This window comes from Bos indicus, chromosome 18, assembly GCF_029378745.1.
Source record: "Bos indicus isolate NIAB-ARS_2022 breed Sahiwal x Tharparkar chromosome 18, NIAB-ARS_B.indTharparkar_mat_pri_1.0, whole genome shotgun sequence".
NCBI lineage: Eukaryota > Metazoa > Chordata > Mammalia > Artiodactyla > Bovidae > Bos > Bos indicus.
The window spans coordinates 45330305-45343823 of record NC_091777.1 but is presented as its reverse complement, the minus strand read 5'-3'; the positions used below and the strand labels follow the sequence as shown (position 1 = coordinate 45343823).

The 13519-nt window shown below is 47.3% G+C and overlaps 1 protein-coding gene across 2 annotated transcripts in view; it reads right to left on the bottom strand.

Moving 5' to 3' along the window:
- Positions 1-1505: 1505 nt before the first annotated feature.
- GARRE1 (granule associated Rac and RHOG effector 1) overlaps positions 1506-13519 on the bottom strand; it is an 85020-nt gene continuing 73006 nt past the window's right edge. For both annotated transcript variants that reach the window (XM_070770924.1, XM_019978637.2), the window contains exons 10-14: positions 11958-12991; positions 7893-8058; positions 7014-7151; positions 4575-4653; positions 1506-4087 (exon numbers count right to left, since the gene is read on the bottom strand). In XM_070770924.1, coding sequence (XP_070627025.1) covers positions 3776-4087; positions 4575-4653; positions 7014-7151; positions 7893-8058; positions 11958-12991 — 1729 coding nt within the window. In that variant the 3' untranslated portion in view covers positions 1506-3775. The remainder of the gene's footprint in view (positions 4088-4574; positions 4654-7013; positions 7152-7892; positions 8059-11957; positions 12992-13519) is intronic.

The following is a 13519-nucleotide window of genomic DNA, read 5'->3' as shown; positions in this document are numbered from 1 at the left end:
TCTGCTTCCATCCCCACCCATTCAGGATGGAGCTGGGTTTACAGGACTCCTGTCTCCACCACTGTTGTCAATTAGAATTCAGTGAACAGGACCATGTGTGTGGGTGTGTGCTAAGTCACTTCAGTTGTGTCTGACTCTTTGCAACCCTCTGTAGACCTACAGGCTCCTCTGTCTATGGGATTCTCCAGGCAAGAATATGGGCTTCCCAGGTGGTGCTAGTGATGAAGAACCCACCTGCCAATGCAGCAGATGGAAGAGACTCGGATTCAATCCCTGGGTCAGGAAGATCCCCTGGAAGAGGGCACAGCAACCCCATTCCAATATTCTTGCCTGGAGAACAGCACTGGGTACTAATGTTAAATAGGAACACATATGAATAAAATGTGTTTACAATTTATAAAATGTTTACATTTTATGTTATAAATGTTTAACATTTATAAAATGTTCTGGCTAGCAATGGCACCCCACTCCAGTACTCTTGCCTGGAAAATCCCATGGACAGAGGAACCTGGCAGGCTGCAGTCCATGGGGTCGCTAGGAGTCAGACAGGATTCAGCGACTTCACTTGCACTTTTCACTTTCATGCATTGGAGAAGGAAATGGCAACCCACTCCAGTGTTCTTGCCTAGAGAATCCCAGGGACGGGGAGCCTGGTGGGCTGCCGTCTATGGGGTCGCACAGAGTCGGACATGACTGAAGCGACTTAGCAGCAGCATTTTAATAGGAACTTTCAGTGTCTTCCTTAGCAATATTCATACAACATGGCTGTTACTAAGTAACCTTGTCTTGAGGTGTATTTAATGTCCCCATGCTCAGCTTCTGGGAGTCTCAGCAGAAAGAAGCCAGAGTGGTACTTGTACTGGTAGGTTATATATTTATACTCATTCACTCCATTTTCTTAAGTGCATGGGAAAAGTTTCAATCAAATGCTGTCTTGCTGTAAGTGAAAATGAGTTGCAACTCCCCTGTAACTCCCCCTCCTTCTGTGGCTCCCACTGTACAATCTCTCCTTCTCCACAGCAGGATGGCACCATCCAGTGCACCTGGTCCTTCTTGTACCTATGAGGGAGGGTCTGCTACATGGCGGGTGTCTGGTGGAGTTAGGGGAGACCTCATCTGCCTCTTGGAAAGGCTGGCTGGGCAGCTCACAAGTGCCCACACTTGGTGGAATGTGTGTGTTGGCAGACCACAACCCAAGGAGAGTCTGCATTCTTCAAGTGGCCTCCTTCACCACAATAGTGGCTCTGGCCACACACAGGCCCTTTCAGCTTTGGCCTCAGGGAAGCCAACAGAAGAGATGCGGTAGGTTGTCCCACTTTCTGTACGCCAGCACCCCCAACCCCAGCTTATCCTAATACCCCCAGAGGTATTACCCTTGCAAGGGCTCAGAATCAGAGGACAGGCTGACCTAAAAACCTATTCGTGTGCAGCTTTTCAAAGTAATGAATCAGACAGGGCTTCTGACATGATCATCTGCTGCAGTTCATTTTAGACAGAGATCCAAAAATTATTAAAGGTATATTTTAATAAAGCCAATAGTTATTTTACTTATAGGAGCTTTAAAAGTAAGATACAAAATGTAGAGTTCCAGTTTGGAAGCGTTGTAACTAGTCACACGAGCAAGGCAGCCACGCCTGGCCACACAAAGGACACACATACTCACACACGCACACACATGCGTTTGGCGAGACCCCTCTGCCAAGCGCAGCACCTGGAATTACCAGTGTTCAAAGCAAGGCGGTGCTGAGAACACAGCACCCACAAGGAGACTACACAAACAGCTTCACACAGTCTCACAGCCCATGGAGACGCAATTACAAAATGCCTTCCTTAATCGAGAAAAACAGACTGGAAAGTGACAGTTAGCAATGTTGATGTCACCTGCGCTGGAGCATCAAGGACTGACCTCTGTCCAGGGTGAGGTCTTTGGGGAGGCACTATTAAAACAAGGGTACTTCAGTATAATAGAACTCGAAACACGGGGTACTGGAGACACATCACTGAAGGAGAGAAGAAAACTATCTTACAAGGAAACAGCCACAGATAACAACAGACGTAGTGCACACACAGTGACAGCCAACACGGACAAGAGCCACCAGGGTCGGTGCAGAGCACGTGCCTGAAAAGTCTATGTACAAAACAGTTCTCTGTAAACATGGTGAGGTGAATGTTCAGAACCCACGGTGAGAGGATCATGACTACAGGCAGCACTGACATCCCCACTCAGCACAAAAGACAACACCCGAGGCCTGGAGACAGCCTGGCACCACAGTACTAAAGGTTCAGATGGCTGGGCTCAGACACCCTAAGGGTCCTCTATAATTAGTGTGTCTACATACATATATATATATATATATTCTTTTTGGTATTTTTAAATATAAATTTACTTATATTCATAGAAAAATGAGAACATAACTGTGTTATTACAATCTCTGCTGGAAAAGCTTATATGGAGTTAGAAAGAATAAACCATTTATTAGTAGTTAACATATATTAAAATGGTTTAATGATTTAAGAAAATATAAAAAAAAATATTAATACTGTCAAACTTTCATACCAGAAAATATTATGGATTTTTCTCAATTAGATTTTTTCAAAGATGAAATATGAAAAATTTAAATAAGTTTTATATAAAGAACTTCTGTAACCTCAATTAATATACAGTGGGATAGGTCTAGTCTATATAGATATATTTATTATTTCTCAATTTAAGCACCATTCAATTCTTCTGGATCCATTCTGGCTGGAAAAATATCCCTAAATCCACAGGATGTTATCTATTTAACAGCACATGTTAACTGAAAATGAGGTGGTTTATTTTTTTCTTTAAAGAAAAACTTTTAAATTAATTCCTATCTACATCTTAATTGGTTTGTCTTGAGCCAGCTCACAATGTTACTGCAATTTCAAGTGTCTCTTTGCAGCCCCCCTGACCACAACCCCACGCTCGGAAACCTTATTGAAGCCTCTGGCCGTGTGTGGAAAGATATGAGGGCAGAAGGTGTAGCTTTATCCCGCACACGGACAGCAGCCAGCAGGCTCATCTCCACGCACCATCAGGGCTATGATCCTGCTTTTGTAAATCCGGTAAAGGTCACACCCCTTGGGTGCTGCTGGGGGTGGCGAGGGGCTGTCCATCTACAGAAAACCCAGGTGATTGCTTCTCATCACAAATATGCTATCCTTTGCCCAGTTCATAGAAGCTTAAATATAGTGTTGAAAAACCTCCAGCCACTCTATTTGTTATCTTAAAATATTCAATGCATTTGAGGCAGGAGATACTTTAACTAAAAACCTATATGAAAAATAGCTATAAAATACAGTGATTGGTGTGGTCATCACTCAACGTGTTAAGGAGGGAAAGAGAAGGTTTCAGAAGAATGGTCAGTTTTGCTCTCAGCCTTCAGCCCCAACGCCTTCCCAACACACGCAGTGGGGTCTACAAACTTGAGAGCTGTGTTTCTCAAAGTGTGGCCAGTGGCCCACCTACATCAGAATCACCAGAGGTGCTTATTAAACTCGAACATCCCCCAGCATCTCCCTGAGGAGAGTCAGAAAACGCTATCTTCATCTGGCCCTCCAGGTGTCTGATGCCTCCAGAGTTTTGAGAAGCCAGGCCTTAAAGGCTTGGAGCTGCCAACCACCTCCATCCCCAGGGATCCCTGCCTGGGACAGGGGTGCACTGGTCCTCTGGGGGGCTGTTGCCAGCCAGTCAGCCCTGGGCTGGGGCCCCTGGCCCCAAAAGCTCTGGGCGGGTGGGCAGGCGGGCCTGGGGTCAGTACTGGGGCAAGTAGGCTGGTCTGCGCTCAGCCTTCCCAGGGAAGGCCTTGAAGCCCTTGGGGGCTGCCTTGTGTGCTGGTGGGGGCGGGGGCTGCGGCGGGGTCTGCACGTAGGCGAAGGAGGCGGCGGCACTGCAGTCACTGGTGGCAGCCCACACCGGGGACTGCAGCATCTGCATGGTGTCGCTCCACTGGCTGCCGGGGCTGGCGACTGCATAGAGTGGTGCGCTTGGGCCAGGCAGGGTGCTGGGCAGCGGGGAAGGGTGCTGCCAGGGGGCTTTGGGCGGCCACGTTTTGGTTTTGTTATCCTGAGAGACAGAAGAGGGCATTTTAGTGGCATTTCTGGCAACTGATCCTCCTTTCCCACCTCCCCCAGTCTCCAGTCCTTATTCCCACTGAGGAAACGGCGCGAGCCCCAGCCCTCCCCACAGTCCTGGAGCAGCACCGTCCAGCGGAGCGTGCGACCACAGATGTGCTCTGTCCATGCCACCCAGTACGGCAGCTGCTCACCACACATGGACGGTGCAACTAAGGAACTCAATCTTTACATTGAAGTAATTTCAACTTAAGTAGCCACATAGGCTAATGGCCATCATTCTGGACAGCACAGCCCCAGAACTTCCTCTGCACGTGGCTCGAGTCTGCTGAGATGGCTGATCATTTAGACAAAAACCATAGAAGAGAGTTGTTCACCACAAAGAACCCCCCACCCAACTCTTAAAACTTAAGGGTTTGGAACCTTGCCCATGGTATCCATGAAGCCAGCCCTCTGTGGCCAGAGCAGGGCCCACATACCTGGTTCATGTCCTCCACTGCGGTGAGAAGAGGCGGTGAGGGCAGCGCGCTGGTCTCCTGCTCACCACTGCTGTGCTTCCTGAAAGAACCCAGAACTCAGGCCGTGGCTGCCTGCCACCCGGCTTCCCTCCAGGGCACACCTAGCTGCTTGGTATGGGTGTCTCTAGGCACTGGTTCTGGGTGGGGAGGCCTTGGGCCCGCTGTGTGCAGGAGGCAAAGGTGGGTCACCATGGTGTGGTACCCTTCTGGAGGCCGTGACAGGGCTGGGCTGGGGGTGGGGGGCAGCGGGCATGAGGACTGGCATTGCTGCTTCAGCTGCTGAGTCCGCCAGCTCCAGCCTTTTGTTAAGTTAGTCAACAGATACAGACTGACTGTTTACCATGCACTGGAGACAGATGACTTAAAAAAAAAAAAAAAACAGCTGTTACTTTTACCACTAACGTGAAAAAAATTTAAATAGAAGGAAAAAAGCAGATGTAGCAGGCAGCCAGCCAGGTAAATCAGTCTACCAGCGTTCCAGTACGCAGCAGCGGCCTTTGCTGAGGTGGTGACTAGCTGGACCTCTAGTCAGCCTCTCTAATTTCCAGTCTGCATTTCTCAAGGCTCAGTCCCACTCCTGCAGTCCTCCACATCAGGGTCCATGACACCCACTGTTTCACACAGACGCTCAGGCCAAAACCCTGCATCTCACCCTTGATTCTTCTCTCTCCCACACCCCACTGCCACTTCCTCTATCATTTTGTTCAGCTTTCTGCTCATCAGAAGCCTCCCTGACTCTCATTTGGAACACAGGAAATCCACCTGTCCCCTGCATTCTCTGCCCTCATACCCTGCTTTATTTTTCTTTATAGAACCTAATCCAAACCAACATACTGGATTTTTGTATCAGCCTTTCTTCAGTAGAATATCAGTTTCATGAAGAAGAGGACTTTGATTTGTTGCTGCTCTATCACCAGTGCCTGGTACATGACAGGAGCTACTGAATAAAGGACAAATTCATATGTGAAAGCCCCATCTCCCAGTACCTCAGAGTGTGACTGCATTTAGAGATAAGTTGTTTAAACAACTAAGTTAAAATGAAGTCATTAGGATGGGTTCCAATCCAACAGGACTGCTGTCCTTATAAGAAAAGAAAATCAGGATAGAGAGGTACACAGAGAGAACCATGTAAGACACGGGAAAGAGGGCCAGCTGCAAGGCAAGGAGGCAGGCCTCAGAGGAGAGCAACCTTGCTGACACCTTGATCTCAGGCTTCTGGCCTCCAGAACTAGGAGAAAAATCCCTGCTGTTAAATACTTCTCTAGTCTGTTGTTCTTTGATATGATAGCCCTAGTAAACAAACACAGTGTTTGTGATAATTAAATGAGGAAATGTACGTGAATGCCAAGCCCAGGGCCGGGCATGAGAATGCGCCCCAGCCTGGATCAGCAATCACTGCCAACATCACAGTGGCTCCTCTGTGTATCCTAGTCTGCGTGACGCAGGTGCCCTTCCATCTTCATCTACCTGCTCCCCACTCTTATCCGACAGACCCTGGTCCTATCACACGTGGGCATGACTTCTGACGCCCAGGCGACCCTATGTGCTTTCTATTCCTGCTCATGTCCTTTCGACCAGGCAGGCCTCTGCTTCCTCACACCCACAACAGTCTCTCCATTTCTTTCTAAACAAATTCTTCTTTCAGGGTCCGTTTTCATTTTTGATACTACTTTTGAAAACATAATGCCTTTGGTGGCTCAGATGGTAGAGAATCTGCCTGCAATGCAGGAGAACTGGGTTTGATCCCTGGGGCAGGAAGATCCCCTGGAGAAGGGAATGTCAACCCACTCCAGTATTTTCACCTGGAGAATTCCATGGACAGAGGAGCCTAAAGAGCTTCAGTCCATGGGAGTTGCAAAGAATTAGACACAACTGACCAACTAACACTTACACTTGAAAACTTTAGCTCCAAATATACTCTGTAACTTTTTTTCAACTTTGAAATACCATTGAGAGGTTATTTTTATCCAGTTCCACCTTTGATGAAGAAACTGAGGGTAAGAGAGGGCCAGGCCCATGTCTGGGGTTGCAAAGCCTGTTGGTGAGTTGACCAGAACTTGGCTGTCCTGGCCCTACTCCTCCCACGGAAAGGCCTGTCCCCTGTAAGATGCAGACCAGCCTCAGCAGACCCAGAGCAGCAGACCCTGCTCTCCGTAATACTCCCTAGCCTGTCATACGGGTGTTTTGGGCTACCATGAGTATGAGACTGTTCTCCCAGTAAAAACTCAGCCCAACTTTATATCACCACCCAAGCTTCAGCAAGACAGTACTGGAAAAGGTCCTCTCCCTCTCTCAATGTGGGTACCTGGAAACAATGGGGCTACTGAGCTTTGTAGAGGACTAAGCTGTGGATCACATCCATGCACCCCTCTGTTCTTTGGTTTAAATATTTCATCATACCTTCTCTGCTTGACAGCAGCAACAAGGTCAGGCCCTGAAAACATGGAGAACAAGCTGTCCCCGTTGGCAGAGGATGTCTCATCACTTGAGCTGGCTGAGTCTCCCTGAGCCCCCGCCCAGCCGCTGTGCAGGCCATCCCTGAAAGCCAAAGAGAAAAACTGGTCCCAGGCGTCAGGCACCAAGCCTGGACCCCAGCTAGACAGCCTGAGGTCAGGCCCACACCCACCCCCACCCCAGCCCTAAGGGAACAGTCTTTTCCCTGCTCTTATCTCACAACCCAATAGTGGTCCCTTGTCTCTCTCCTTCCTTTAAAAATGCCTCAGAAGCTGTGGTGTATATATGCAATTCATGTTTGAGCAAACAAAAAGCTGAGATGGTCTTTAGCTATGTGGAGTTATTAATCAGGGAGCAATAAGAGGTGTTAAAAGAAAAAAATTCACTCCCCCAAAGGTCTTTATGATGAAAATCCACAGTTCTCTCAATACATCAGAATCTGAACTGTACACCTTTGCTTTTTTTTTTGTAGGCTATAAGGATCACATTCCATAAATGACACAGGTTTCATCACCATGCTCATTTCAGCTAAAGACTGTGTTGAACATGCAATTATGTCCCAAACACCACCAAATAAGATCTCTGTCCAGGGCAGAAGAGCCTGTCTCAGAAATCATCAATTCATACCAATGGTGTATGTACAGGGACACCACATGCCACTTGGCATCCTAGTCAGTCACGAAACTCTGACCCCTAAGATCTGACCATGTGCCATTCTCACGTGGGGGCCTAGAAATGAATGGCCTGTTAAGAGTATATACCAAGGTCCCCTGCAGAACACCCAGACCCCAAACTCAGCTTCCCGCCCACACACCCAGCACTCACCCTTCTGCAAAGAACTCTGGGAAAGGCCAGGTCCGATGGGCATCATCCATGGGTGGCCAGTGGCCTCGGGGGTTGCCTGGGCGGCGACCATGTTGGACTTGCCGTTTCTGCTGCATTGCTTGGCTCACTCCTGCCACATAGCGTGCAAACTCGGGATCTGAACCCACTGTGTTAAGACAGAGTAATAAACAGGGTTGGGGGCCAAACTGGCCTCTTGTTTCATTCCCTACCATCTGAGGGTGTCCTGTTGACAAACACAGTGATGAGTGGTGAGGGGCTGCCAGGCGTGCGGCCCAGAGTGGGCTGTAGAATTTGCTCACTGTGGTGAGATGGGGCTTTCAGCACACAGGTCTGAAGATGGGGAATGGTGTGTGCATAGGGACTGTGAGAAGGGGTTTGCCTAGAGCAGGGCAAGCTGAATGTGCACAAAGAGAATAAAAAGGTCTGCTTTAGCCAATATGAAAGACAAATACTGCTGCTGCTGCTGCTGCTGCTAAGTCGCTTCAGTCGTGTCCGACTCTGTGCGACCCCAGAGACGGCAGCCCACCAGGCTCCCCTGTCCCTGGGATTCTCCAGGCAAGAACACTGGAGTGGGTTGCCATTTCCTTCTCCAATGCATGAAAGTGAAAAGTGAAAGTGAAGTCGCTCAGTCTCGTCCGACTCCTAGCGATCCCATGGACTGCAGCCGACCAGGCTCCTCTATCCATGGGATTTTCCAGGCAAAAATACTGGGCAAATACTAGTTACTTTAAAAATTTCCAATGTCTGGAGCTACATACTTAACAACTAAGAGGATCAGATGATGACTTCAACTAAGAGATAACCTGCAAGTTATCAAAGCATTAGGGTCAGCCAGATAGAGAATACCCGGTCTTCCCCTTTGGGCTCAAGTCTGACCCAATATTCTCCTGGATACTGAAGGCAGACCTGCTAATTCAGCCTGAAGATCATAAGAGTGATAGTGAGTAAGGTGAAATTTAAGTATGAAGAAGTGGATGGAAACATATTGGACAGAACTGAGTAAGGATGTGCAGGCCAGTACCAGTGGAAGAAAAACAGCACAGAAGACATTTAGAGAAAGTCAAACAAAAAGACACAGTAGGAAAATGTCTGTAGGTCACAAACTGAATATGACTCATGAGTGAATACTTTCTAGCTTCAAGGTGGGAAAGATACCAGGGCTCAATCCTTAGAGTGCTCTCTCTGGGAGCCACCATGTGTGCACTGCACGAAGATGGCCACAAGAGGGCGCGCAGGGACTGCGTGCGCCTGTGCAGAGGTGGCACTCAGTTCTAGCTGACCCTGCCTGAAAGGGTGCCTTCTGGAATTCATCCTTCCAGAATGTCCTTATCTTGCAAAAACAGCCACGCAGACCTTATGCTGATGGGGTGGCATCTGCAGGAAGCTACATGAAGGACTTGAAGTTAAGAAAGGGATATACAGAAGGAAAAGCTAGTAGGATTCCTAGGTTAACGACATACAGGCTGTTTGGGCCCCAGTAGAGATTAAAGATGATAAAGTTATGCCAAACACCATTAATACTCTGGATTTAATTATAGGACTGTCAAAAAATGTACACACTGTTTCTCAGCGATTGAAAAAATGTACCACAGCAGCCCCCACTGGTGGTGGCCAGAGGAGCTTGCTCTTCCATAGCAGCATGGAACCATTAGACCTTCCCCAAGGTAGGGGCCCCACATCCACCCACACAAGGGGAGCAAGAACAAAAGAGCACACGCAGCAGTATGAAGAATTCTGAGAAGACATAAAAAAAAATTTCTTTCCTTTAATTTTAGATAATGCTGGGTTCACTTGGTCGGAAATCTCTTGTGGCGGTTATTTTTCACTTCCATTTGCTAAATTAGAGTAAAAAATAATCAATTTGTATATATTTATCTTGTATCTTGTATGCAGCATGTGGGGTCTAGTTCCCTGACCAGGGATTGAACCTGCACCCCTTGCATTGGGAGCTCGGAGTCTTAGCCACTGGATCACCAGGGAAGAAGTCCCAAGAGATGTGCTTTTTTAAACTCTTTTCTAACGAATATTATACCACTTATTTCCTTTGTTTTTGTCTTGCTACATTTGCCAGAAAGTTCAAGACAAAGTCACATGGTATTGGTAGTATCATTTGCCACACTGTTTGGGTCTTGATTTAACTGGAATGACTTTGTTTCACTGTACAAAGTACTACTTGTTACTGGCTACTGGTAGATAATCTTTTCCATATTCAAGACATTTCCTTCTATTCATGTTTTGAGTTTACTTAAGAACTGCTGGTGTCTTTTACCAAATGTCTTGATGGCATCTTCTGCTGTATGAATTTTTCTCATTTACTGGGTGAAATAACAGATTATTGTACAGGAGCCGAGTTCCTTAGACTGAACTATCTTATACTACTGAAGTGAACCAGATATAACTCCTTTGATATACTGCTACATATTCTTGCATCTATCTACATTCATAAAAAGTTACATTTTTACAGTAAAATCATGTTGGCTTCATAACTCCCTTTCCAATCTCTTTTCCTGGAATAGACTGGGTAGGTTTTCCACTACTTGGTGCAATTCTGATCACATATGTTTTGTTAGAAAAGATTCTCTTTTCCATTCAGTTTTCTAGTATGGTGTCATCACATCATATGTGATAATGTCTTAAAGTATTTTTTTTTTTTTAATGGTTTATTTATTTATTTGGTCTTTGTTGCCGTGCAGGTTTTTCTCTAGTTGTGACAAGTGAGGGCTACCCTCTAGCCGTGATGCACAGTTTCTCATTCCGGTGGCTTCTCTTGATGCAGAGCACGGGTTCTACAGTGCACAGGCTCAGTAGTTGAGGCTCCCAGGCTCTGGAGCACAGGCTCAGTAGTTGTGGCACACAGGCTTAGTTGCTCCGTGGCACATGGGATCTTCCCACATCAGGGATTGAACCTGTGTCGCCTGCACTGGCAGGTGGATTCTTTACCACTGAACCACCAGGGAAACCCTTAAAGTTCTTTTAATCTCTCCTATGCTGCTGCTAAGTCACTTCAGTCATGTCCGACTCTGTGCGACCCCATAGACAGCAGCCCACCAGGCTCCCCCATCCCTGGGATTCTCCAGGCAAGAACACTGGAGTGGGTTGCCATTTCCTTCTCCAATGCAGGAAAGTGAAAAGTGAAAGTGAAGTCGCTCAGTCGTGTCTGACTCCTAGCGACCCCAAGGACTGTAGCCTACCAGGCTCCTCCGTCCATGGGATTTACCAGGCAAGGGTACTGGAGTGGGTTGCTACTGCCTTGTCCGAATCTCTCCTCTATCTGTAGCTACCTTTCTCTTTCCTAATCTTGTTTTTCTTTGCTCTGCCTTAATCAGGATTACAATAAATTGGCTTCTCTATTTTATTGGTTTTCTAAAGACCCGTCTTTTAGATTTATAATGTTTACTATATTTTTCTTTCAAATTTATTTAGCTTTAGCTTTTATCCTTTTTTGAAATTGAAGTATAGCTAATTTACAATATCATTTTAGTTTCAGGTGTAGAACAACTTTTATATGTAACTCCTCCTCCTAGTTTATTTTTGTTTTGTTTCTAAATTCTTTTTCTAATTTCCTGAGATAACTCTGGCGAACTTTCACACTGTGTAGGCCAGGAAAAGCCAAATTCTATGAAGGTAGGAGGGTGCTTTACCACCTTTCATGGCTTCTAGACTTTAAGCAAAAGAGAATCACAGAACAGAATATGTAATTAGGAAAAAAGAAGCCCACGAAGGGCCATTTTGGCTGCCCTGAATGGGAGGGCTCAGATTGGAGCCCTCTTGACTAATGGGACTTTGAGTCATTCGGCTTCTCTTAGCCTCAATTCTGTCGTCTACAAAATAAGAAAATAGTTCCACTTACCTTCTCAGACTCATTCTAACTACTGCTTCCTCCCTTTGCTGGAGCTGCCCCATACTTGCCATCAGACAGTGAGAAAGGGTCTTTAAAGGGGATTAAGTCACTGCCTCCCACACGGAAGGCCATGACAGGCCCTATAAAGTCCTTGGTGATACTACTTAAGTTAAAACCCCAAGGTGGGGAGGGGGCTCACATACCTGCAGGATCAAAAGGCAGAATCTCTCCCAACATCCCAAAGACTCCATCGCTTTGGTCACGGTTTGGCCAGGTGTTATTTCTAGGTCCCTGTGCCTTTTGTCCCAAAACCTCCGACATCACATCATCCAAACAGCTGCTCACCAGACCCAAGCTGTACAAGTCAGAACTGAGATCAGATATGCCAGGCCACTGGCCAAGGGGAGACAGACCAGCTCCGACAGGTTGCGCTGGCTGCTGGGATGAGCCGGGTACCCATTTCCCAGGGGCCCGGGGCTGGGGCGGGGGCTGCTGCGGTCCGACAGGTTGCAGCAGGTGTTGGTAGTACTGGACCTGGGGCTGCTGTTGCTTTGGGGACTGCTGCTGAGGTGCCAGGCCCGGCTGGGGTGTCAGAGGTGTGTGCGCCCCAGCCTGGGGTGGCCGCGATGGTGGGGGCACTGGCAGTGACGGCTGCTGTGGCTGCATGGCTCCTGCCTTCTGCTCAGTCACCATGGCTGTGGCAGCAGAGTTACGCCGTGTCACCAGCGGGGAGCCCTGGTGTGACTGGCCCATGTTAAAGCCCGAGAGAAAATCGATCACCTCCTGCATTTCCTGATCGGTTGGCAAATTCATACCCTTCTCGTCCTTGCCATCATCCCCTTGCAGGAAGTTGTCACGCCTCTCCAGGAGAAAACCATTGGCCATGTGATTACTGGAATTCTGAGCTGACTGTGAAGGGTCTGCAGTCCTAGGGAAATTGCCAATGTTCAAAATGCTTTGTAGCCTTGAATCCATATTAGTGGGCATTTTGGCCTTCTCTTCTGAACACCCGGCTATGAAGATGTTTTTGGAAGGGGTATTTGGAATGGAATAACTCGTGTTGCTGCTCGAGCTGGGACACGAAGCTTTCTTGGTGAACCGGGAGGTCAGCTTGGAGAATGTCTTTTGCAGGCCACCTGAAGACTTGTTCCCATTCCCAGAAGGCAAGTCAGCCTGATTTCCAAAATCACAGATCTCCCTCTGAAGCTGGATCTGTATGCAGGGTAAAGCTTGTTCCCTATTGAAAGAGAAATTAAAAATAAAAAAAAAGAAAAGTATACAAATTGGACAATAAAATGGGATTGCTTTGGTGTTCAAGAAAGACTTTAAGAATAAAAAGACCTCTTTGTTTGGAATTGGGTTCATTTATTTCATAAACACCCAAAAGTTTTAAGAGTACGTAATTTAAGCACTATCTATATTTATTATAAAACATCTACCATATCCAACTGAGCAACTAACACTTTCACTTTCACCATGTCTAACACAGGGCCATGAAAACTACATTAGGATTCTGGCATGAGGATTTTTGAGTGAAATCCTCTGACTGCAACGCAGGAGAGCAAAGCACACCTCATCTAGCGTGGGAGATGCATTTGGCAGAGGTCGGCTGTGTGCCTGGATGACAGGGGAGCCTGGCAGATCCAGCAGAGGGTCGAGAGACTAATCCACACAGCAGAGAGGGGTGAGTGGGCAGGTCCCAGGGACACTAGGCAGCCCAGCTTGTCTCTGAAGGTAATTCACAGACAGTGCCAAGAACAGAGGG